This window comes from Sus scrofa, chromosome 9 (genome assembly GCF_054392235.1).
Source record: "Sus scrofa isolate SSC_HxYL_T2T_F1_AM1 chromosome 9, Sscrofa_HxYL_maternal_Yorkshire_Landrace_v2.0, whole genome shotgun sequence".
Taxonomy (NCBI): Eukaryota; Metazoa; Chordata; class Mammalia; order Artiodactyla; family Suidae; genus Sus; species Sus scrofa.
This window is the reverse complement of record NC_139391.1, coordinates 25837742-25864732: the sequence shown is the minus strand read 5'-3', so window position 1 is coordinate 25864732 and position 26991 is coordinate 25837742. Positions and strand designations below refer to the sequence as shown.

Here is a 26991-nt window from a genome sequence, read left to right as displayed (position 1 = left end):
ATTCTTGCTAAAAACCCTTTTTCATGCATGCTACAGGTAAAGCCACTTAAGCACTATCTTGTGCTTGTTTCATTTTTAAGGGGTGCTCCAAGGGCAGGGATTTGTATTTGTTTTTATTGTATTTCAGTTTGACAGTTTCAGCTTAAACATGGGCTGTCATCATCGATTCTTTAATGAAACAAACATTCATGGGTGACTGCTGCCCAGTGTAAGAGGAACTAGGAAGACGACACAAGGCCGACTGCCTGTGCATGGAAAAGCTTGCAAGGCAGTCAGGTACAGCAACAGATTGATGAATTCACACAGTCTTTTTTTTTGGGGAAATGACTACCGCTTGGATACTGCACACAATGGACTATCACAGACACCTTCCTAAAGGAAGTAACATCTGAGCTTAGTTTGGGATCCTGTTACTGTCAAAGACTATATTCACTGTGGCTCCCAGTTTTGTGTCATCAGCAGATTTGGTAAGTACTACTTTATGTATATACATACGTTTCTTCATACAAGTGATTATAAAATATCATGAAGGACAGGCTGAAGGACAAAGCCCTATCAAGCTCTTATCATGCCTTCAGGGCCACAGTGATCTGTTGATTATTTCTTTTATTATAATGAGATGTTAATCCACATAATTAATCTTACATTTTTCCTCTCCCCTCCCCCCAAAAAGTTGTGAAAAGCCCTGTAAAATATCATGCCAAAGCCCAAATACAACTCTATGTGTTCCCTGATGCACCAGTGTTATTCGCGCTGTGAACAAGGCTGGTCTAACGTGCCGTGATCAGGGTACATCCACCCTGGGTCCTGGAGCCACTGCCTCCGCTTCTGGATGCTCACACACCTCCGATAACTCTTCCAGGGTCTCACCTAAGATTTAGTCAAACTTACTTTTACATCAAACTCAGCTTTTTGTCATAATTAAAACTCCCTTTGAAATTCAATTGTCCAATCTTCTAGTATATCTTCCCTTCTTTAGTTTTTCAGAATTAATAGCAATTCAGCTATCTCAATATCAGTATTTGTTTCTAAATCTAGTGACCTCTAAAATAAAATACAAAAGGCTTAGTTTAGCCTCCTTCATAGCTGGACTCTAACATTATTTGTATTTTCATTTCTTCCTTCAGTCAAATGCTAACATGTTAATTACTTTCCTTGACTTCCTCTCATGAATCCTAACATCCCATAAAGTAGATCTTTTTATTCCAATTTTAGAAAAGCTGATTGAGGAGCTAAAAAAAAGGAAGAAAAATTCTCTGAATCTTTTCAGCATTGGAAATTGTGTGGATTGTGTCTAATACACTACTTAAGACATGCAAACCCTTGCCCTATTGGGTTTATCCTTGGGAGCAATTCACAAGAGAAAGATCCTGAGGCCAGGCCAGAGGTCTAAATGTATCTAGCCAGAAAGGAGGAAGCACACTGAGACTTGCAGGGAGACCCTAGACTTAAAATATTAGGACACCATATTTGGAGATGAAGAGAGAGCAAAACAGAAAGCTGATGATTTAAATGGAGGTAGTAGTGGCAACTGTGTTGGGAAGGGGAAGTGGAAAAGAAAGTGGAGAGAGTTATTCAGAGTAAAAGCAGCTGGGGTAAGATACACAAACATACATGTCACTCCAAAGTCCTTTAACATATGGACTTAGATGCTGATTCTTAAAAGGCAGACCTACATCAAACAGATAGCTATGATGACCATACAATTTTTAAAGTGAAAGGGGCGCTAGTAATAATCATTCCAGGACAACAGGTGTAAACAGTGACTCTTCTGGACAAACTGGAATATAGGGTCAGCCTACTAGTTCCAATATGGAAATCTGAAGTGAATAAAAGACCTATTTAAAAAAGAGTGAGTTCAGGACCTGACGTAGTCTCCATGAGATGTAAGTTTGATTCTTGGCTTTGCTTAGTGGTAAGGATCCGTGTTGCCACAAGCTATGGATTAGGCCACAGATGTGGCTTGGATCTGGAGTTTCCATGGTTATAGTGCAAGCCTTAGCTGCAGCTCCAATTAGACTGCCAGCCTGGGAACTATCATATGCCTCAAGTGCAGCCACAAAAAGAAAAAAAAAAAAAAAGAGTTCAGTTTGGGACCTAAGAGATGTCTGATAGAAATGGATCTTCAGTTTGGGAAAGAGATGGGGGGGTTTGGCTTAAAAGACAGATATAGAAGTCATCACAGAGGAAGGGGAGGGAGAGAGGAAAGGAAGCATAAAGAAAAAACAAAGAGGAGATTACTGATATAAAGTTGGCCAACACACGACATGGACAATTCTATATCAACTGTTATAAATTGTTAAATGTAAACCTCATGGTAACCACAAAGCAAAAACTTACAGTAAATACACAAAAGATAAAGGAATATAAGCATACCACTAAAGAAAATCATCAAATCACAAAGGAAGAGAGTAAGAGAAGAAGAAAGGAACAGAGAGGAACTGTAAAAACAGCCAGAAAACTATTAACAAAATGGCAATAAAAGCATACCTATCAATAATTACTTTAAATGTAAATGGATTAAATTCTCTAATCATAAGACAGAGAATGGCTGAGTAGATAAGAAAACAAGACCCTTCTATATAGTGCTTACAAGAGATTCACTTTGTATATAAGGACACACATAGATTAAAAGTGCAGGGATGGAAAAAGAGATCCCATGCAAATGGAAACTGAAAAAAAAGCACTGGAGTAACTATACTTATAGCAGATCAAAGAGACTTTAAAACAAAGACTGTAACAAGAGATAAAGGGCATTATATAATGATGAAGTCAACCCAACAAGAAGATATAACATTTACAAATTTTATACACCTAAGAGCAAAGTACCTAAATCCATAAACAAATATTAACAGACCTAAATGGAGAAGTAGAGAGAAGCACAATAATAGTAGGAGACTATAAGACCCCAGGTTCAATGGATAGATCATCCAGACAGATAATTAAATGACACATTAGACCAGAAGGACTTGAGAAATATTTACAAAACATTCCATCCAAAAGCAACAAAAAACACATTCTTCTCAAGTGCATGTGGAATATTTTCCAAGCTAGCTCATATGCTAGGCCACAAAACAAGTCTTAATAAGCATAAGAGGACTGAAATTATATCAAGCATCTTTCTGACCACAATTGCATGAAACTAGAAATTACACAAAGAAAATTGGAAAATTCTCAAATATGTGGAGATTAAACAACACACTACTGAATAGCTAGAGGTTCAAAGAAGGAATAAAAAGAGAACTCAAAAAATACCTTGAGACAAATGAACACAGAAATGTAACATACTCAAATTTATATGATACAGCTAAAGTAGTTCTAAGAGGGAAGTTTATAACCATAAATACCTACCTCAAGAAACAAAGAAGTCTCAAATAAACTAACTTTATGTCTCAAGGAACTAGAAAAAGAACAAACAAAACCTGGAAATAAAAAGAGTAAAGTAGAAGTAAGTGAAACAGAGACTATAATGACAATTAAAAAAAGATCAATGAAACTAAATATCTGGTTCTTTGAAAATTAATGATATTGACAAACCTCTAGCTAGACTCACCCCCCCAAAAAAGAGAAAGACTCAAAATCAGAAATGAAAGAGGAGATATTATAACTGACATTACAGAAATAAAAGGATCATAAGAGACTACTATGAACAATTATACACTAACAAATTAAGACAACATAGAAGAAATGAATAAATTCCTAAAAGCATAAATCTATAAAGACTGAATCATAATGAAACAAAAAACCCAAACAGACTGACTGCTAGCAAGGAGACTGAATCTGTAACCAAAAACCTTTCAACAATCAAAAGTCCAGGACCAGATGGCTTCACTGACGAATTTTACCAAACATTCAAAGAATTAATGCCAATCCTTCTCAAACTCTTCAAAAAACAACCAACCAATCAACCAGGAGGGAACTCTTACAAACTCATTTCATGAGGCCAGCATTACCCACACAGAAACCAGACAAGAATTCCATAAGAAAAGAAAATTACCTGATGAGCATAGAGCAAAAATCCTCAACAAAATATTGGCAAACCAAATTCAACAGGCATACACCATGATCAAGTGAGATTTATCTCAGGGATGCAAGGATGATTCAATAGCCACAAATAAGAACTATGTTACGTAGATAAAATAAAGGATAAAAATTATATGAGCATCTCAATAGATGCAGAAAAAGCATCTGACAAAATTTAACTTCCATTTATGACAAAAACTCTCAACAAAGTGGATATAAAGGGAACATACAAAAGTACTTTAACATAATAAAGGCCATGTATGACAAGCTTACATCATACTCAAAAGCTGAGAGTCTTTCCTTTAAGATCAGAAATAAGATGAGAATATGTGCTCTCCTCACTTTTATTAAATATTGGAAGTCCTATCCAGAGCAATTAGGCAAGAAAAAAGAAATAAAAGGCATCCAAACTGGAAAGGAAGTAAAACTGTCACCATTTCCAGATGACTAGATAGATATAGATAAAATCCTAAACATTTCATCAAAAAAAAACACAAACTGTTAAACACTAATGAACTCAGTAAAACTGCAGGATACAATGTCAATACACAAAAATCTGTTGTATTTACATAAACAATGAAATATCAGAAAGTGAAATTAAATAAATAATCCCATTTATAAACACATCAAAAATAATACCTAAGAATAAATTTAACCAAGGAGGTGAGAGACCTGTACATTGAAAAATACAAACTATTACAGAAATTGAAAACAATACAAATAAATGAACATGTTCATGGATTGGAAGAGTTAATAGTGTTAAAATATCCATACCATCCAAAGCAATCTATAGATTCAGTGCAACCCCTATTGAAATCCCTATCCCAATGGAATTTTTCACAGAAATAAAACAAATAATCCTAAAGTTTGTATGGAACCAAAAGAGACCCCAAATAGCCAGAGCAAACTTGAGAAAGAACAACAAAGTTGGAGGCAACACACTCTCTAATTTTGAATTATGTAAGCTATAGTAACATAAATAGTATGATATTAGCAGAAAAATAGACATACAGATCAACAGAATGAAATAAAAAGCCCAGAAATAAACCCACACATATAGAAAGTAATCAATGACAAAGCCAAGAATACATAGTGGGGAAACAACATTCTTTTCAATAAATGGTGTTGAGAAAATTGGACGGCCACATACAAAAGATGGAAACTGGACACAGAAGATTGAAACTGGACCAATATTTTTACACTATATACAAAAATTAACTCAAATGGATTAAAGACTTGAACATAAGACCTGAAACCATAAAAATCCTAGAAGGAAACATAAGCAGTGAAGCTCCTTGACATATGTCTTAACAATGATTTTATTTTTTTTGCTTTTTAGGGCCACACCTGTGGCATATAAGTTCCCTGGCTAGGAGTCGAAACTGGAGCTACAGCTGCTGGCCTATGCCACAGCCATAGCCACATGGGATCCGAGATGCATCTGTGACCTACACCAGAGTTCATGGCAATGCCAGAGCCTTAACCCACTGAGCGAGGCCAGAGATCGAACCCACATCCTCATGGATGTTAGTCAGGCCCGTTACTGCTGAGCCACAACGGGAACTTCCAACAATGATTTTCTGAATCTCACACCAAAAGCAAAAGCAAAAAGAGAGAAGTGGGGCTACATCAAACTAAAACTTTCTACATAGCAAAGGAAATCACTGACGAAATGAAAAGGGAGAAAATATTTGCAAATATCAATGTATAAAGAATTCATACGACTCAATAAAAAATATGATTATAAATGAGCAGAAGATCTGAGTATTTTTCCAAACAGCATATACAGATGAACAAAAGACACATGAAAAGACACTCTACATTACTATCAAGGAAACAAAAATAAAAAACACAACGAGATATCACTTCATGCCTGTCAGAATGGGTATTATCAAAAAGACTAGAAAGAAAAGTGTGGAGAAAAGAGAACCCTTGTACACTGCTGGTTAAAATGTAAATTCATGCAGTTTCTATAGAAAACAGTATTAAGGTACCTCAAAAGATTAAAAATAGAACATATGATCCAGCAATTCCACATTGAAGAATTTATTTGAAGAAAACGAAATCACCAACTTGGAAAGATATGTGTACCACCATGTTCACTGAGGCACTATTTATAATAGTCAAAATATGGAAACACCCAAATGTCCACTGAAGGATAAACTGCTAAAGGAGATGTGGTCTAGATAGACAGACAGATAGACAGATGTATATACACAATGGAATACTATTCAGCCACAAAAAAGAATAATATCTTGCATTTGCAGGAACATGGATGGACCTTGAGGGAATTATGCTAAGTGAAATAAGTCAGACGCTGAAAGGCAAATACCATGTGATCTCTCTTACATGTGGAATCTCAACATATAACTCCCAACTCATAGACAGAGATAACAGATTGGTGATTGCAGAGGCTCAGGGTGGAGGTAGGACAAATGGATAAACATTTTTTTTTCTTTTTTAGTTTAAAAAATAATAATAAATAAAATTTAACTTTTCTATAGTGGCTCACAAATTCTATTTGCACACCACATATGATGCCACACCAGAAACGTAATTAGAACTAAATGCAAAAGACTCCAGGAGAACTCCTAACTCACTGTTGTGGACATATCTACAGTGTCAGCTTGCTCTTTAGTCAATTATCTCTGCTAAAACAGTAAAGCAAAAGAATTATTACTTTTTAATTTTTTGGCCACACCTAGCACGTGGAAGTTCCCAGGCCAGGAATTGAACCCTCATTGCAGTTGTGCTCTGCACCACAGCTGCGGCAATGCTGGATCCTGAACCTGCTGCAGCACAGGGGAACTTCCAGTATCTATTACTTCATTAATTTTAAGTCATAGTTTCATGATTGCACTTGTTCAAAATTAATTACTGAATTACAGCTAAAAGTAGATTTTCTAAAGCTTTTCGTTGTTGTTGTTGTCCAAAGAATGTTATTTACTGTCACAATGAGTGCTTGCTGACATAATAGCATTGCAATGCTTATTTTTACTGAATATTTGAGATGGTGGCTCATATTCAGTCCATTCTTCTAACCTGTGACAAGCTTAATGTTGGGATGTGGAGGAATTTATTGGAATTCCACTATTCCAATAAAGTATGCGTAAATGTACTTATAAAAGCCTTATTCTAGAGCCTTCATCATAATCAAAGAAAGACACTTTCAGAAAGAAAGTGCAATGTCACAGCTTTCAAGTCTCTATTAATGTCTTATTGGAATTCTAGGTACATGCAAATTTAAAATCTCATTTTTTATGTTCTAAAAGGAATAGAAGTTCTGATAAAACTTTTTCTTGAAACTTCTGTACAACTACAGAACACCTTGGTTCTGGATCGAATGAGCTAAGACAGTGAAATACAGCCAGAACTAACCCTCTTTCTTCAGGGTGATTTTTACAATCATCTAGAAGTATAAATAATTTCATTATATTCATAAACATATATCTGAAAAATTATTTCTATTAACACAGAAACATATTATAAATTAATAGTAAATAAATGTGTTACTACACATGCATTAGCTGAAGATTCTTTTTTGGGGGGGGATTTATATTTCTTTTATTAAAGCCTATAGGAGAGGTTAAAAGTAAAGCAAATCTGAACATATTATATAGACACTGAAAAAGAATAAACCTGAAATCAAATTCATATCTGAAGTATATTGTTATTCCATTTTCAACATCTAAAATTACACTTTGTACTTTTTTTGACTAAACATTTAAATATTTAATGATTGATTTCCACCAATAACTGTATCTTGGCTTCTATAAGCCCATCTCCAAGACAATTAAAATTTCTTCATCCCAAAAGGTCTATTTGATGAAAGATGCAGTGTTATGACATGCAGGATAATCACTTTACCCTTTTTCTATTTCAAACTAGAGCCAAAAGAAAACTATAGGCCAATATCTTTGATGAACATAGGTGCAAAAATTCTCAACAAAATTTTAGCCAACTGAATCCAACACATAAAAAAGATCATACACCACGACCAGGTGGGATTCATCTCAGGTTCACAAGAATGGTTCAACATACACAAATCAATCAACATCATACACCACATTAACAAAAGAAAAGTCAAAAACCGGGAGTTCCCGTCGTGGCGCAGTGGTTAACAAATCTGACTAGGAACCATGAGGTTGCGGGTTCGGTCCCTGCCCTTGCTCAGTGGGTTAACGATCCGGCGTTGCCGTGAGCTGTGGTGTAGGTTGCAGACGCGGCTCGGATCCCGCGTTGCTGTGGCTCTGGCGTAGGCCGGTGGCTACAGCTCCGATTCAACCCCTAGCCTGGGAACCTCCACATGCAGCGAGAGCGGCCCAAGAAATAACAACAACAACAACAACAACAAAAGACAAAAAAAAAAAAAAAGAAAAGAAAAGTCAAAAACCATATGGTCGTCTCAATATATGCAGAGAAAGCATCTGACAAAGTCCAACATCCATTCATGATCAAAACTCTTACCAAAGTGGGTATAGAGGGAACATATCTTAACATAATCAAAGCCATTTACAACAAACCCACAGCAAATATAAGACTCAATGGAAAAAAGCTGAAAGCCTTCCCACCAAAATCTGGAAAAAGACACGGATGCCCACTCTCACCACTGTTATTCAACATAGTATTGGAAGTCCTAGCCACAGCAACTGGACAAACAAAAGAAATAAAAGGCATCCAAATAGGAAGAGAAGAGGTAAAACTGTCACTGCATGCAGATGACATGATACCATACATAGAAAATCCTAAGGACTCAACCAAAAAACTACTTGAACTTATCAACAAAGTAGCAGGATATAAGATTAACATTCAGAAATCAGTCGCATTTCTGTACACTAACAATGAAATCTTAGAAAAGGAATACAGAAATACAATACCTTTTAAAATTGTACCCCAAAAAATCAAATACCTGGGAATACATCTGACCAAGGAGGTAAAAGACTTACATGCTGAGAACTATGAAACATTAATCAAGGAAATTAAAGAAGATGTAAAGAAATGGAAAAATATTCCATGCTCCTGGGTTGGAAAATTTAACATTGTAAAAATGGCCATACTACCCAAAGCAATCTACAGATTCAGTGCAATCCCTATCAAATTACCCATAACATTTTCCACAGAACTAAAACAAACGATCCAAAAATTTATATGGAACCATGAAAGACCCAGAAATTGCCAAAGCAATTCTGAGGAACAAAAACCAAGCAGGAGGCATAACTCTCCCAGACTTCAGGCACTATTACAAAGCCACAGTCATCGAGACACTGTGGTCCTGGTACCAAAACAGACATACAGGCCAATGGAACAGAACAGAGAACCCAGAAATAAACCCAGACGCCTATGGTTAAGTAGTCTTTGGCAAAGGAGGCAAGAACATAAAATGGGAAAAAGACAGTCTTTCAGCAAGTATTGCTGGAAAACCCGGACAGCTGCGTGTAAATCAGTGAAACTAGAACACACCCTCACACCATGCACGAAAACAAACTCAAAATGGCTGAAAGACCTAAATATAAGACACGACACCATCAAACTCCTGGAAGGGAACATAGGCAAAACATTCTCTGACATCAACCTTACAAATGTTTTCTCAGGTCAGTCTCCCAAGACAAGGGCTTAATCTCTAAAATATACAAACAACATATACAACTCAACAGCAAAAAAGCCAACAACCCAACTGAAATATGGGCAAAGTTTGTTATACAGCAGAATAGGAAACTAATACACCATACTTCCATTTCCTAAATAAACTGCTTATATCCCAATTCTTGTTTCAGGGCTTTGGTTTCCACAGGAACCCCAAATAAAAATGTTGGCATGCACTCTTTTGTCTTTAGTCATTGCTCTTCCTCTGCTCCCTTCCTGGAAGGCAGATGTGATGCTGGAGGTGGTTCAGCCATCTTGCATCATAAGGTGAGGACAAACAATAAAGCCACACTGAGGGTGATGAAGCAGAAAGATACATCTAGACTTGTATATACAGCTAATTATTTGATTTTCACTTGGATGTATAACCAGCATCTCACATCAGGCTTGTATTTCTCCAGGCTTCCTTGTTTTCAGTAAGTGACACGCTTATCCTTTCAACTGGTGAGTCAAAAGGCTTTGGATCAACTTTTGCTCACTTCCTTCTCGCACACCCCAAATCCAATCTATGACCTATAAATACCGTCAGCTCTTCCGTCACAATATACCCATTTGTCACTACGGCTACTGACGTGGTCCCCGCCACTGCCATCTCCCACCTGCATTAGTTTGGCTTGTCCGTCCTTTCTACTCCCTCCCTGACTATGGGCTAGTCTTCACATAGCAACCAGAACGAGCCTTTCAAAACATTAAGTCCGAAAATGCCACTGCTTTGCTCCAAACCTTCCAGGGACTTCTCATTTTACACAATGAAACCTGAAGTCTTCGCCAGGGTCCAGGAGGCCCTGCAGCACTTGGCCCTGTGTGCCTCTCTGATGTCACCACCCACCATGTCCCCCCCGGCTTCCTCCTCTCTAAATACTCTGGCCTCTTTCTATTGTTCCTTGAAAACACCAAGCATGTTCCTGCCTCAGAACCTTTCCTTTTGCTGTTTCCTCGGCCTGGAAAGCCGCTCCCCAGGATATCCCTGTGAAGACACCCCTCACTTTCTACAGGTCTTTCTTCAAATGTCACCTTTTTAGATTTACTCTTAGCTCTCCACTCCCATGACCTGTCTTATTATTTTTTTTTCCAAAGCAAGTTATTACCACTGCCTGACAGAACATACTTATTTATCTGTTACAGTCTGTCCCAACTCCCCTGGAAGCTGTGGCTCCCTGATGGCACAGGAGAGCCACAGTCTCAGCTCTGAACTGCCAGCCTCCAGAAAAATAAAAATCTTAATTTGTTTGGATCTTGTGTTCAGGGACTCTGGCCATTATTTAAGTTTTGTGCTTTAGCGGGCCGTGTCTGAGAACGCATCATCTGAGACATGGGGAGCTGCCTCGTTACTGCCAGGCCCTGGCAGAATCATGATCCTAACTCAGCCTCTCTTGCTACGCGGGAGAAGGGACTCCTCATTACTGCTGGGTGGGTGGGGAGCTCAGGTTCCCCCCAATCCTATGCCAACACCCTCATGGCTGAGGGAGCAGGGGTGCCCTCATGGCCCCACTGACACTGTGTGAGGTGGGTGGCCTCGTTATCATTCACCACTAAAGGGGATTTGTTTTCTTTGCCATTATAAGTGTGTAGGGTATCTCCCTTGGGACTGTCTGTGATCTGAGGCAAGATCTGGATATTCTGGGGTCCCTCGGCCACAGCCCCAGTTGTGCCTCCTGCCCTGCTTCAGTTTTCCTATATGAATGGCTACAGGCTGCATCCATACTCAGACCAGCTATCCCATTTATGAGTCAGCTGTTCTTCTGATCCACCAATTGTTTCCTATTGTTGATCTTTTAAAAAGTAGTATATAACTGGAAAATGCTATTTGCACTCCTCCCTTTCTTTTAGGGAAGATTCAGAAGCTCTTTCACGACATGATTCTATAGCATATATGGAAGTTCCCAGGCTAGGGACTGACTCTGAGTGGCAGCTGTGAGTCAGATGCTCTAACCACTGTGCCAGGCCAGGGATCAAACCCACACCTCTGCAGTGACCTGAGCCGCTCCAGGTGGGTTCTCAACCCACTGTGCCACAGCAGAAACTCCTGTTAGGTTCTTTTTGTACATAGCTTTTACATTAACTGCTGTCCAAGGAGACTGTTTTTTTCACCCTAGAGAGAGAACTAACAAGCGCCTCCTGTTTCTACAATCGTCACGTTTTTTGGCACTTCTGTTTCACCAATGCTCCGACAAGAAGCTTGCAACTGTTCTAAGCAGCTCCAAGGTGCCAGACCACGGAGTATCTGGAGCAGCAGGTCAGGTTGCAGGTTCCTGGGCCTGATGGACTTGCCCAGGTTTACACATATCATGGCTTTTTTCTTTTCTTCTTCTTCTTCTTTTTTTTTTTTTTTTTTTTTTTTTTTTTTTTAATGTAGGCATTCCAGTCATGGTGCAGCATAAACGAATCTGACTAGGAACTGTGAGGTTGCGGGTTCGATCCCTGATCTTGCTCCGTGGGTTAAGGATCCGGCATTGCTGTGAGCTGTGGTGTAGGTTGCAGATGCGGCTTGGATCTGGCATTGCTGTGGCTGTGGTGTAGGCCAGCGGCTATAGCTTCAATTCCACTCCTAGCCTGGGAACCTCCATATGCCACAAGTGCGCCCCTAAAACAACCAAAAAAAAAAAGTAACCTGTAACTAATAAAACCTTTTGTAGAGCTTGTCCTATAAAAAATACATGCAAATTTATCCTACACAGAGGTGATTTTTAATCTTTGCCTAACTTGGTAGCAGTTTAAAACATCTTTCAGATGAATCTTCCTTTGTTCTTCCCCCTCCTTCCTTTCCCCTATCTCCCTCCCTCTCCTTTCTTCCTAGTGTCTTTCCCTCCTTTCAAAATCACTCATTGAATTCCAACAATCACTTACCACTGTGCTATCATTTTAGGATCTAACTTTAAAGTCTGAAATATCAGAATTTTACCCCAGGTCTGCTTCATTTTGCTTCTTCAGAGAAACAAGAAACTAGAACTTGTTAAAGCTGATTACTCTGGAGGATGTGGGTTTGGGGAGGATAATAATGGGGTATAGTCTGGGCCATTCCGATGGCACAAGAATCAGTCAAATTAAAAAGAATTCTCAATGTGCAAAAATAATACATTAGTACAATTTATTAAACTACCAATACATATTGACTTAGAATTTTTTACAAACTACAATTAAAACTGCACTTAACTCATAATAAACATGGAGAACAGACCTGTGGTTGCTGAGGGGGAGGAAGTGGGGTGGACTGGGAATTTGGGGTTAATAGATGCAACCTGTTGCCTTTGGAATGGATAAGCAATGAGATCCTGCTGTGTAGCACTGGGAACTGTATCTAGTCACTTATGATGGAGCATGATGGAGGATAATGTGAGAAAAAGGTAGATATGTATGTGTGGCTGGGTCACCTTACTGAACAATAGAAAACTGACAGAACACTGTAAACCAGCTATAATGGAACAAATAAAAATCATTATTAAATAAAGGTAAATGAAGTTGTGATAATGAAAAAAATGTTTCAGAGGGAAAGGACACTTTAAGATTAAGAAAGTTATATACGTAGAAGAGTAATGCTTTAAAGTACTGCTTTTCTGAATTCAGATGTGAAAAGTATGCTTTAGTATTCATCTGCCTTGGTCTTTGAAAATACAACTTTCACAGCAGATAAAAAAAAAAGTCTGGTGGATCATGTAACAGTACCTGGATTTTCAGGAAGGATCTGACAAGATTCTACAAACGAGATCAATGACTAAGATAGAAGTCACAGAATAAAAAGTAGAGTAAACGATTTGCTAACAAAAATGAGACTTTTGGTTGAAGATGGATGAACATAGACACTTTGCTCCCTTTCCAAATCCTACTGCAATAAAGCAAGGGAATATTTTTAACCTATAAGGTTAAACTTACAAAGACCAAAAAAGAAAAGAAAAGAAAAAAAAAAAAGGTGGAGAGTGCTAACAAGCAACTCACTGGTATTTCTGGAAGTAGGGAGTGAGTGTGGGTAGCCCAACTTAGACCCTCCAAGCAGGAGAATTTAGAATTGTGTCCTCTGGAATCTGAGCAGCCTGAGACAGAAGACTGAACAAGACCTGACTGATGACCAGACAGCAAAGACCCCAATCCACAAGCCCCACCCATGTACACTGGGGCTTCCCACCAGCTTCTGAGGCCACTACTCTTAAAGAGGAGAGAGCAGACCGGGATCAGAGACATGTGGGGAAGGCAGTTCACACAATTAGGACAAACACAAACATAAGACATTGAAGAAAATTACGCAGAAAGAAGAAAACTTCAAAAAAATTATAGTTGTGATACTAGAAGTATTAGCTCCAGGAAAAACAAAATGTGCAGGAAAGGAAAAGTTAATCACTGTGTACTATGTGGCTCAGACGTCAAGAGTATCAAGTTCAAGAGTATCAAGTCAGAGACACTTATAAAGTCACAACAAGGCAAAGAGAATATTGCTCCAATCAAAATTACAGTGTACTGGAGGAATGAGAAATATGCGTACGTCCGTGCGGATGAGGTGGTGGGGGCCTGAAAAATAACTACCGTGGATGTCAGTAGATAATGCCCCAAACTGAAAAATCAAGAAGTAGCAATATGAGCATGTTGTTTTGAGATGTGAGAAGCATCAAAAGAATCAGCCAAAAGAGCTGAAAGTGGTTGCCTTTGGAGAGTGAAAGACTAGGGTGGAAACGGGAGATTGTTTTTGGTAACCAAATGACTTTCTAAACCACATACATGAGTAACTAAGTAAAAGAAAAGCTGCATATCTGTTATTTTCAGTTAGCAAATATATTTTAAAGAAGAAATCCATCATATGTGCATCCACTTATATAATGAAAATGACATTTTTCAGAACCACACTCTAGAACAGACATTTGGGGACTCCATATATGTGTTTCATAGACCTTAGCATTTAGCATTGCTTAATGCATTTGCGGAATTTGTTTAGAAATGATCTTCAGAGACAAGTTTATTAAACATAAGCTTTACTAATCTTAAATATATTACACTGCACAACACACTGGCTAGTGGTTATGCTGAGCCCTCAGGGAGCTGCAGCTACACCCTAGTTGGTGGACTGATTTCTCTGGAAAACCCTAACAGATTTCTAGAGTAGCGGAGGCTGGAAGAAAGGCAGGGCCTGTCGAGTAGTTGCTAGGGTCTGGAAAGAGGTACAAATTGAAGAAGGTGGAGAAATACATCAGAGCCACACGCACAGACTGACTGACTGTAAAGGAGTTAATGAAAGAAGCAAGAGATCATTTCAAACAGTTCTTATTCATATTTTTAATAAGAGTCAGGAGTGTACCGCATTGATAAATAAAATCATTTTACTATGTAAAAGGAACAATGAAATAAACAGACAAAAAAGAAGTTCCTGGAGATAAAAACCTAGCGGCCAATACTAAAGATCTCAACAGAAGCAATAAAAAACCAGAATGCAATCATTTCTGAAATAAAACAGAAAACACAAGAAATTCCTCCAGAACACCGAGCAAAAAAGACAATGATGGAAATTATGAAAAAAAGAAAAAGAGACAGGTGTTCTAGGAGATAAGAATGAAGCAAGATGGTGGAGAATTTTTTTTTTTTGAGAGTTATTAACCAAAGAAATAGAAGATTTCACTGAGATTTGCATCTTCATTGTAAAAGTGTTCACCAAATGCTATGAAGGATTATTGAGAAAGGATTCATAACTAGACAGTTATCCTGGTAAATTTGTAAATTCCAAGGATGGAAAAGAAATCCTATAAGCCTCCAGATACTAAATGAAAAAAGAAAAGGGGGAAAAAAACCTGAAAAGGAGAATGAACTGGCACTGGACTTGCCACCTGCAGCACTCCATACTTCAGGACCATGAGAGTAATGATTCTTACTTAACAAGAGTTCTTGTATGAGGGTAAAAATAAGACATTTGGAAAATATGTCAAAATTAAGCAGTATATCACCTATGTTCATTTTAATGTAAAGATTACCCAAGGAAGTACTTCAAATTAAAAAAGAATTCAAAAATATTTTTAAGAACAAGGAAGATTTTACATACAATAGTTACAAGCACTGCAATCAAACTTAAGCTGTTAAAAAATTCTTAAATGAGGAATAATTAATAGATAAATGATTACATACAGGATAAGCTTAATTAATAGCAATCAGGACTAGAAATCCAGATTATTCCTTGGAGATGGAGAAAAGGAAAGCAGAAGCAAAGGCAGGATTACAGATGAAGTCTCACCGGGGCTGAGGGAGGTCAAGGCTACAGTTTAAAATTCAGGATCCCAGAAGAGAAATCTGAATTTAAAATGTTTTTTTAAAAAATGTCAATTAACAACTTATAAAATAAGATGTAAAGCTTCTTTTTTTTTTTTTCCTTAGCCACAGAGGGAGATTTTAGTATGTCTTGAAGTTACAGTAAGACAAACAAATAATCAGTAAGACTATAATAGATTTGAACAACATGAGCAGCAAATTTTCTTGATGAATATATGTGAGATGTTGGAATTGACAACTTCAGGTACACATTTTTTTTCCCTCAAACATTCATGAAAAAAGGGATTTAAAAATGATTTCATGCTGGGTCATAACACAAGTTTCAGCAAATTTCAAGCTATTGATATACATAATGAATTATCTGACTAGAATGCAATTAAGCCAGAAATCAGTAACAAAACAATAAGTAGGAAATTCCCATATGTTTAAAAATTAAACAAAATATACTTCAAAAGAACCCATTGGTAAAAGGATAAATCCCACAATGGCCATAATAAAATGTATTTAACTGAATGATAATGAAATACAACAAAATTTGTGTTATGCAGATAAAGTGATACTTAGAGGAAGGTACATAGCCTTGGCATCATATATTAGAAAAAAAGACAGCCTGAAAATCAGTGATCTAAGTCCCAAACTTAGGAAGATGTAAAGCTTCTAAGAGGAAAAGAGGGAGAAGAAAACTAGATCAGACTAGCAAATGTTGGGAAAGCAAAAAGGGTCAAATGCTATTATGTTACTAATGACAAAACCTCCTTTTAATGGCAAAGAGATTCCAATTGAGGTATATATATTTTCATCTAACCATATGCTACTTACAAGAGACACAATATGCTATCTTTAAAAGGACTGAAAATAAGGGTATGAGGTAATAGAAAATATACAGTGGCTTCTGCCCCCTGGTTCCTGGCACAGAGCTCCTGAAACCCTTGTAATTCCCTAAGTGATAAGACCACGGGGGCAGCTCTTTGCTCTAATCTTTGACCTCTGCTGGTTCCTGACACAGGGCTCCTGAAACCCTAGTAATACTAGGGTGGGTGAGCTACCACCCTGGATGATATGAATGTTTCTGGGTGGGCTCCTAGATGACCCCCAGATGATGGCTGGCACCAGGAAGACTCTGCCATGATTAGAAACTTGCAATCTCAGCAGCCCCACTTCGCTTCTCTATCCAGGGAGAAGGGCTGAAAATGCAGTCCAGGCTCAATCATGCCCACATGACGAAGTCTCCACAAAAATCCCCAAAGTATGGGATTTGGAGAGCTTCTGGGCTGCAATGCAGAGGTGCTGGGAGACTGGTGTGCCCCTTCCCACATACGTTGCCCCATGCATCCTTTCCATCCGGTTGCTTTAATAAACTGTATACAAGTAAGAGTTTAAAGGTAAATGTTTCCCCAAGTTCTGTGAGCAACTCAAACAAATTAATCAAAATCCGAGAAGTGAGGGGAGGGGTTACTGTAACCTCTGACCTATGGCTGGTGGGTCAGAAGCACAGATGAAAAACCTGGGCTTCAGAATGGAGCAATGCCACTGGTAGTGAGCAGTGCTGTGGGACCCAGCTCTTAACCTGTGGGATCTGATGCTATTTCTGGGTAGACAGTGTCAGCACTGAGCTGAACTACAGGACACCCAGCTGGTATCCCAGAGAATTGCTTGGTGGGGGAATAAACCTCCACATATTTGGTGACCAGAAGAGTCAGACGTGAAGTATTCTCCGTGAAGGTAAAGGAAACACACAAGAAGAAAGACACATTAGGGAAGAACTGGGTCTTAACCCACACAGGAAAGAAAAGACTGAATTTTTTCCTTTATGAAAGGGAAGAACAGACTGTTACAGGTTAAAGCAAATTAAAAAGAAAGCAGATGTGGCAATATCCCTATCAGGCAAAATAGAATTCAAATAAAAACACTCATGGAGTGCCCATTGTGGCTCAGAGATAACAAAACTTAGCAGTATCCATGAGGATGCAGGTTGTATCCCTGGCCTCATTCAGTGGGTTAAGGATCTGGCGTTGCCAGGGAGCTGCCGTGTAGGTCGCAGATGCAATTCAAATCTGGTGTTCCTGTGGTGTAGGCTGGCAGCTGTGGCTCTAATTCAGCCCCTAGCCTGGGAACGTCCACAAGCCACAGGTGTGGCCCATAAAAAGAAAAAGAAGAAGAAAACGATATTTAAACCCTCCCCTGGAAAGAAGCTACATCTCCTAAACATCTTTTGAGTCAAAGAGGAAATCAAAGGTGAAACAACAGAAAATTTAGAAAATGAAAGTGGGAACACTAATCCTATGGCCGGCAGCAAAGCTGAGCCAAGAGGAACTTTGGCTTTAAATGCTTGTATTATTTAAGGAAATAATGAGACCCAGAAACGATGAAAATTACTGAACCCGTATTTTTCAACTCAAAAATCAGAACAAATGAAACATAAAAGGACAAATTAATAAGAGTACAAATTCATAAATAATAAAACAAAACAAAGCAAAATGTCAACACGGTTATCTTAAAAAGGCCAGTCTTAAAAAAGCTTAGACCATTTTATTCATTCTATGATTATTTATGTAAATAACTATATCTTCCATTTACGAGGAGTTTAGGTTGATTATTGTGGCACCAACACCTATAACTCGGAGAACTCTCAGATAAATAAAAATCAATCCCTGTTATAACCAAGATATCAGAGAATAATGATTCACCCACAGCATCTGTGTTCTGTGTAAAAGTGCCCACGACTGAGTTTTCTGTTCCCGCTGTCGAGAGCTTTCCTTTTCCACCCATGATCTCTGCCTGGATGCCGCCCTACCAGGGAATCCTTGCTTGGCCACCGCATTCACAGTCTCTTCCTCTCATCCTGAGCCTGCTTTCTTCTTCACATCACCATGGGAAACATGTTTCTAGCTCCCACTGTCTCTCCCACTAAGGTATCAAGCCCTGGGAGGAGTGGTCTGTATTTTGTTCACCCCTGTCCTCCTGGTGCTCCGACCCATGAATGGCTCATTGTGGACTTGAGATAAATATTCGTTAAATGCAGGGTGCCTCACAAAACATTACTATGTACGTAGGAGACATGGTTTGAGAAGAACACGACAAATCCCTGTTGAATGAGGTTTTATTACCTTCGTGATCTAGATGTTTTACATATTTCTCAATAGTGCACAGGACAAAGGCAAAACCAACCGGGCTCTCCATGCTTCAGAGACCACGGCTGACAAGCTCTGGTCCCAGGTCTGCTGCAGTGAGTGGTGGGTTCCCCATGGAAACTTCCTGTCCCTCTCACTCACTTCTGGTTTGTAATTACATTGTGCCCCCAAAATGCTATGGTTGCCCATGAAGCTCTAAGTTCTTTAAGGTCTATTTCTTGATGGGTTTTGTATGAGCCAAAGAGTTTAGTGTTGTGCCTGGTGTGTATTCAGTATTCCATACTGTTTTCCAAAAGGATAGATGGAGGGGAAATAGTCTCCATGGCCTCAGATTCACGGGAGTGAAGTAATAACTGGTACTCAACCTTAGGTTCAAGACCTTCACTCGGCATCTTAGCCCTTAGTGTCATCGTCATACCAGGGACCTAACACCTGCTCTATCCAGCATCCTTTCCTGGCTCTGCGATGGATACTAGGCAGGCTGCTCCTTGTATCATTTTGCCATCCATTTCCCATGTAGTGAAGAATGCTGGGCTTAGAGCCAGACATATCTGAATTCAAATGAGAGCTCCTCCACCAAACAGTTGTATATTCTGGGACAAGTTCCTGCCTCATTTCTCTTTCTTCCTACCTTTCTGAACTCAGTGTGACAGAGGCTGCTAATTATCCGCCAATATTCATCCTTCTTCCTTTTATTACAGTACCTCTAAGCTTCAGATGACCATATGGCTGTGCAGTTAGAGACCACATTTCTCAGCCTTCCTCGCAGCTAGCTCTTGCCTTCAGGCTAAGTTCTAGCCAATGGGAAGCCAAGAGAACAAGGTTTGCCACTTACAGGTCACACTCCTAAGAGGAGTGGTCTTACCCTTTCCTCTTGCCCTTCCCCTTCTCTCCGGTAGGAGAACAGTCATGATAGCAGAAGGTGATGACACCACTTTGGGCACAGAAATGTAAACCATGTAGTGAGGAGGGCAGAGCTGCCCTACTGGCCTGGTCTTCGCATCTCTGAACTTGTGCAGGAAACAGAAACACTTCAGTGTTTTTTAAATCCCTGCCTTTGGGGGCCTCTTTGTTACAAGACCTTAGACTATAATTAATATGCTCAATTTTTTTTAGTTGTAAAATGAGAATGATACCTAGGAGGGATGTTGTAAGGAGGAGTATGCAGTAGGAGTTTAAAAAGTATTATTGGAGTTCCCGCTGTGGCTCAGAGGGTTAAGAACCTGATTAGTGTCTGTGAAGATGTGGGTTCAATCCCTGACCTCGCTCAGTGGGTTAAGAATCTGGCACAGCCACAAGCTGCGGTGTAGATTGCAGATGCAGCTCAGATCAGGCTGTGGCCTCAGCTGCAGCTCCAATTAAACCTCTAGCCCAGAAACTTCCATATGCCCCAGGTGTAACCAAAAAAAAAAAAAAAAAAAAAATACTTTTTTTACAATGGCAAATGCCATACAAATGCTATTCCTTATGTTTTCCTGAAACTTTTGGTAAAATACCCTGTATTTGTTGCTGTTTTGAGACTATATTAAGTTGTGAGTTCAGCCTTAAGGGCAAACCTGGAGGGATGCTTGGATACTTGCAGAAGAGTAGCAAGCTGACCAGTAGCTACAGCACTATGGAAACCCAAGAACACATGAAGCCTCTGAGGGCACCCATCATCCTAAAACACTGCAAAAACTCACCGAAAGTTGGCAAATGGTGATTTTTTCAGTGCGGACTCACAGTCAAAATTAGAACTTCAAACTTAATGAAAGTCACTTGAATTTCTTCCTAGCTTCCTCACCAAAAATAACTCGTATATCCTTCTATTAATACTAAATTTCCAAACTCACATATTGTCAGGGAGATTTTGGCATAGTGAAGTACCAACTTCTTCAAAAGAAATGTCTCAGCACTTACCCCATTGTATTATGGGCTTGGTTCTCCATGTCAAGAAATTGCTGCATTGGGTTTGTATTTCTTGATTTTTAACCTGTGAGGGGGAGAAATGATCTAGATTCTTAAAATGCTTACATTCATTAACCTAAAAACAAGAAAAGTTTCCTGCTGAAACCATATTATATGAGCTTTTTAGTGTAGTAGCTCTTGGTTCCACAAAATGTAAAAACTCCAGCTTACTGTTTGTTTCATGCACTTATCACACTGACTTAGTGATGCGGTGAAATATAAGCTATTGACTGAAATGGACATTCATTCACTATCTACTGGACAACAGCCTGGTGCCCTGGATTTGGCAAAGTGCCAGCATGTGAAATGAGTAAAACCAAATTCCTACCAGAGGAGTCCCAGCTGAACATACTCAAGGGTTCCTTCCTTTGGGTGATCTCCAAAAGGTATGCCTTTATTTGAGTAGATTCTTTCTTTGGCTCGCTCCAGGTTGGATTAGAATGAATATGCCATAAACGTTAGGACCAAAGGGCTAAGAACTGCCTAAAAATAGAAATCTTACAATTCCTCCCGGCTCTGTGGGCACCCATTCACTCTTTGGACAAAATAGGGATGTTAGTACTTGCCTAAAGTAAAGCCATGTTTGTTTGTTTGTTTTTTCCCCAAAAACAAAGTTAGTTTTTTAAATTATTTTATAAATAAAATTTTTTTTATAATGAGTTTTATTTTTTCTATTACAGTTGGTTTGCAGCGTTCTGTCAATTTTCTGCTGTAAGCGAAGTTTTAATTGAAAAATAATCTATGAGGATATGTGGACACGTTTTGAAAAGGACTTCAACTCTTCTAAATTACTGACTATGAGTCAATTAAATAGCATTCAAGGTGGCCGCAAGCGGAGGGAGACTAGCAGGGCTCCTATTACTCTCAAATCAAAGAACTTAAGAGAAACCCTGGAATTGGGGGTAGAGCAGAAGGGCCAGGAGCAGGAATGGGGAAGGAAAACTTGACCAGAACAGCAGAAGAATAAATTCGTTTTGTAGGTTCTCAAATCCCTCACTTTAACACCAAGGAAACTGAGGCACAGACGAACCAGGTGACGGCCCAAAGCCACACAATTAGACCCTGGACCTAATTTAGGGAGACACTCTGCTCTGGATTCTTCAAGGTCCGTCTGAACTTCTCCCCACTTGCAGAGCGCCCTGGACCACCACTCCCGCCCGCCCCCCGTTTCCCCCGGGCCCCCCGGCCCCCCCAGCGCAGGGTTCAAGGCCAGCCCCGGCGGACCAGCTGTCTGTCGGGGTCCCCCGCCCCTCTTGGGCAAGCTGGGCTAAAGGGAGTGGGCAGAGGTCGGGGCGGGTTACCTGCACTGCGCTGCGCCGCGCTCTCCCGAGAGGTCGGAGGCCCCGGGAGTAAGTACGCCGGGGTCACTGCCAGCCCGGCCCGCCCCGAGGGGCCCCGCCACACGCCGCCGCGCTCCCGCGGTCCGGGCCCGCCAGCCGCGCGGCTGCTCAGGCAGTTAAGGGCGCTCCTTCCCCGCCAGCGCCAGACTGCCTGCCCGGCGGCCTCTGGTTGCCATGGGGACGCGGCCGGAACTCGGCGTCGCTGGGGGTGGGGTGGGGAATGGGCGCGGCCGCCGCGGCGGCGGGCAGAACCGCGGGAGGCCGCGGCGGGAGCGGCGGTGCGGAGCTTCATCGGGTCCTCGCTGTGCCACAGTTATGCCTCTAGTGCCTGCTCACCGGACCGAGGGCGTCCGGAGACCACATTGTGGGTCTTTTCCACTTCGTGACTCCCACTGCCTAGCGAAGTGGCCGACACCCGTCAGGGGGCCAGGAAATAGCAGTCGAATGAAGGAAGGAACGAACGACAGGACGGAGGCACAAAGTGTAAACAGCTGGGGTGGGGGGTGGAGAAGGTTCTGCATCCAAGTTCCTTAAATCCACCTGGCCCTCCTTCTCATTCTCACACTTGAAATGAGAAAACGAAATAGGGTAAAGAGAGGTGCCTTTCCAGTCACCAAAGTGTCCTCCAGCTGGGAAGAGCTGGATGTTTTTGAAACCGCTTTTGCTCAGCGCCCAACTACTCTGGTCGCTGCAACCATAGCATCTGTACCTGTCTTTCCCATGCAGCGCGCTGGGTCCTTAGAACAGCTCTGCGACTTAGAGCAGCAGAGAGTAGCGCCTCCCTTGTAGGGAGAGGGTGATGGTCCTAATGAGGGAACACGGACAGAACTCGGAGTGATTGATTCCAAATTCTTTTTTTTTCCCCACCAAATTCCAAGAATAATTGACGGCAGAAGCTCTGTCTCATGGTTCTAATTTCAAAGAAATGATAGGAAAGGACATATACACGCATGCGTGTATGTACACACGCGTATCCATATCTTTCTACTGATAACGCTGAAGGACTTAAAAGTTGGCGTTTGGAAAATACTCTAGGATCTATTTTAGGGACAGACTTCCTTCCCAGTACATTCAGTAGATGAATTTCTAATTCTTAAAATATTTTATTTGCACTCCAGTTTCATAACATTAACCTTAATTTGCTACTTTAATATGGCTATCAATTTAACACTGACCCCAATTCCTCCATCCAAATTCCATTTGGATTTCGAAAAACCTTTTGCTATTTCTTGACAAATCGAGTTTTGCAGAGGAAGGGTGTAAAGTATCTCAGGTTATTAGTTCTAATCAGTGTTTTATAGCTCTCATATTACGATTGAAGAGAGTGATCATTTTAACTTGAAACCTTTCAATATTCTGTAAACCTCTATTCATGTCTAAATTGAATGGGTCAATGTATTTATTCTGACTCTACGGAAGGGAAAATGGAACTAGGAATAAAATTCCATGAAGTTTCAGGATGCCCAGTATCACTCACACTTTGTAGCTCTTTATCATTGCTAAGTACTTTCGTGTTCATTATTTCCTTATATGCTCAGGTGTACCGTGTGACACAGTGTAACAGGCGTTACTGTAGCTCCTCTTAGCACATTAGGAACAGAAGGCTTAGAAAAAAAAGTTAAAATTGTCTAAGACATTACATCTAGTTCAAGTGCAGTTAAGATATGAACCTAGATCATCTTCCTCCAAATCCAGTGCTTTTCAAACTCTGTCCAAAGATTAAAGTTGAGTCAGTTTCTTCAGCAGTCAAAATCTTGCTTAGGTAACTGTAGGTGTGTTTAAAGCCACATTTTCACAAGAAAAAATAAATGTTTGCAGGGATTGCAAAGCATAAGTATATGAGAGTTCACATATGGTGGCAGACAAAGAAAATTTCAATGCAGAATAGAAATACCTCACTCAATTTAATAGGAATAAAGCTTTCATTTCATGATGAGACTTCAGGCTTAAAATGCAAGACCTACCTCCTCCCTCCCCACCTCTCCAGGACTCCCTGCCATCAAGTTAGAACTGCAAAGACTTGAATTTACCCTGAAATGTACCTATTATTGAGTCTTTTCAGGTGAAAATGTTTTGAAAGGGATGAATGAGGATGAACTATGGAAGAAAAGCTAAGGGCCCAATTATATAGACTAAATAATAATCATAGCTATAGACTGAACCCTAAAAACTGAAAAACCTTCATTAACAAAACAGTTTTCACACCGAAATTTATAATAGCAGTACAGAAAACAAATATGCAACTTGAATGTATGCAAGGTTATATTAATTAACTTGATGTTTGCCTTTTTCTCAACAGAGGAAATATTTATTTTTATATCATTTTCAAAAGAAGGTTCAAAAATTATATATGCATTGCAGAGTTCGAGTCCTGGCTCAGTGGTTAACGAGTCCGACTAGGAACCATGAGGTTGCAGGTTCAATCCCTGGCCTCACTCCGTGGGTTAAGGATTCTGCGTTGCCGTAAGCTGTGGTGTAGGTCGCAGACTTGGCTCAGGTCCTATGTTGCTCTGGCTCTGGCGTAGGCTGGTGACTACAGCTCCGATTAGACCCCTAGCCTGGGAACCTTCTTATGCCGCAGGTGCGGCCCTAGAAAAGCCAAAAAAAAAAAAAGAAAAAATTATATATGCATTGCAATAAAAAGTTACATCTATTGGCGTTTCCACAGTGGTGCAATGGGATCAGCAGCATCTTGGGAGCACTGGGACACAGTTTGATCCCGGCTCGGCACAGCGGGTTAACCCTCTGGGTGTGATTTGAGAGGGACTATGAAAGGCTCCTCCTTCAAATTCCTCATTAACCTTCTCTGGGTGGGGAGAGGGAGTGGACATTTGCAGAGAAAAGCATATCTAAGCCCCTTGGCCGGGCAGGGTGAAATCTTTCACCGCATCCTGACTCAGTCCTGTCAACTTTCCTAGGCAGGGCTGTCTCTCCAAAGAGAATTCACACAATTCAGACTTGATAGGAGGGCCTTACCTGTTAGTCTTGGCTGGCCAGGGGCCCAGGTGAAACAGAAGCACGTCCTCCTGATGGGAATTAGGAACACCAGGTCTCATTTTGGGTTCAGAAAACTAAATTCTTTGGGAAATGGCTATCATGATTTTTTTCTCTGTACATCTCCTTCTTAGAGATCCTTGGTGTTTTGGCTCTGTGGTTTTGAAAATGTCATCCTCTCTTGGATATTAAGGGGAACCAAAGACTTTCTATAGTCTTGAGCTAAAATTTCATGGATGGAATAGCCCATTTCCTGGAATCAGGGATGGCAGGGATAACACTGAAGTGAAAGGTTCCCAACAGGGAAAATACATGTGGAGCCAGGGGTCAGCTCTTACCACGAGCTCATCTCTGTTAAAAGCTTTCAGGTCCTAAGCTAATAGGATAGTGAGAAATTCTTGGGTCAAAATCTAGGAAAAGGCAAGAACCTAGAGAAGTGAGCCCAGAACACAATGCTGCTTTTGCCTGGAAGGCATTTAATGCTCTGGCAGAAGGAACCACAAAGCTGAGCAGTAGTTCCAGTAGTTTTGTGAAGCAAAGTTGCCAAAAGACAAAGCCTGGGCTCACCCCAGATAAAGAGATAAACATCCTCTGCCTTTAAGATGCAACCCCAAACAACTTTGCCCTCAGGAGAAAGGTGAAGTGGAAACAAATCAGTTCTCTTACTGACTTGCAGCCCAGCTTTGGATCACGTAGGTGATTCAGGACAATCTGTCTTTGGGTATGGATGAGCCAGTACTGGACTGGTAGATTAAGACACCTGGAGAAAGCAAGCAAAAATTTCCTCTGGTGAAGATGAAAAATCATTCCAGGCTTCCAATTCTTTCTGAAAATAATGTCTCACATACAGAAAATAATGTCTCAAATACAGAAAATAATGTCTCAAATACAGCTTCAGAACATACTGAAACATGGTCTAGGACCACAAAACAAGATGTGGAATTTCCCTTGTGGCACAGTGGACACGAATCCGACTAGGAACCATGAGGTTATGGGTTCAATCCCTGGCCTTTCTCAGTGGGTTAAGGATCTGGCATTGCAGTGAGCTGTGGCTGTAGGTTGCAGACACGGCTCAGATCTGATGTTGCTGTGGCTGCGGTGTAGGTTGGCAGCTGTAGCTCCATCTGGACCCTTAGCCTGGGAACCTCCATGTGCCTCGGATGTAGCCCTAAAAAAGCAAAACAAAACCAGAAAAACAAGATGCCATCAGGGAAAACCAGTAGAAAGTACAGAACACAGAAACAGAACCACAGATACTTTATATATTGGAATTAAAGATTTATGAAAATATGAATAATATGTTAAAAGAAATAAAAATAAGATGGAAAAAAATTTGTAGGGAGCCCTAAATATAAAAAGTGACTTAGCATATTTGAAAAGAAACCAAACAGAAATTCTAAAACTAAAAAAATTACAAATAATGAAAATTAAGAACACCACAGGTGTGTGTAATAGATTTGATTCAAGTTCAGAGAGTATTTCTGAACTGGAAAATAGATTAGAATAAATTTTCCAGATTGTAGGGAAAAGACAAAATATTGGAAAGTATTTTAAGATGTAGGCTTTTAACTTTAGTACTTACTAATATTATGTTATTTGTTGTCATGAAAATAAAAATAGATAATATATATGAAAGTATCTAGTACATGCCCTTGCATATAGTGTGTACTCAG

General features: G+C 40.0%; 1 protein-coding gene across 18 annotated transcripts in view; it reads right to left on the bottom strand.

Annotated features, from left to right (window-relative positions):
• Positions 1-26991, bottom strand: part of DEUP1 (deuterosome assembly protein 1) — a 205300-nt gene that overhangs the window by 85726 nt on the left and 92583 nt on the right. For 9 of the 18 annotated variants that reach the window (XM_084975657.1, XM_084975661.1, XM_084975665.1 and 6 more), the window contains one exon: positions 20937-21009. In XM_084975657.1, the coding sequence (XP_084831783.1) occupies positions 20937-20983 (47 nt within the window). In that variant the 5' untranslated portion in view covers positions 20984-21009. Of the gene's footprint in view, positions 1-20936; positions 21010-22285; positions 22499-23033; positions 23165-26991 lie in introns of those variants that run through there. The other 9 variants (XM_005667227.4, XM_021062631.2, XM_021062632.2 and 6 more) reach the window with 3 other exon arrangements.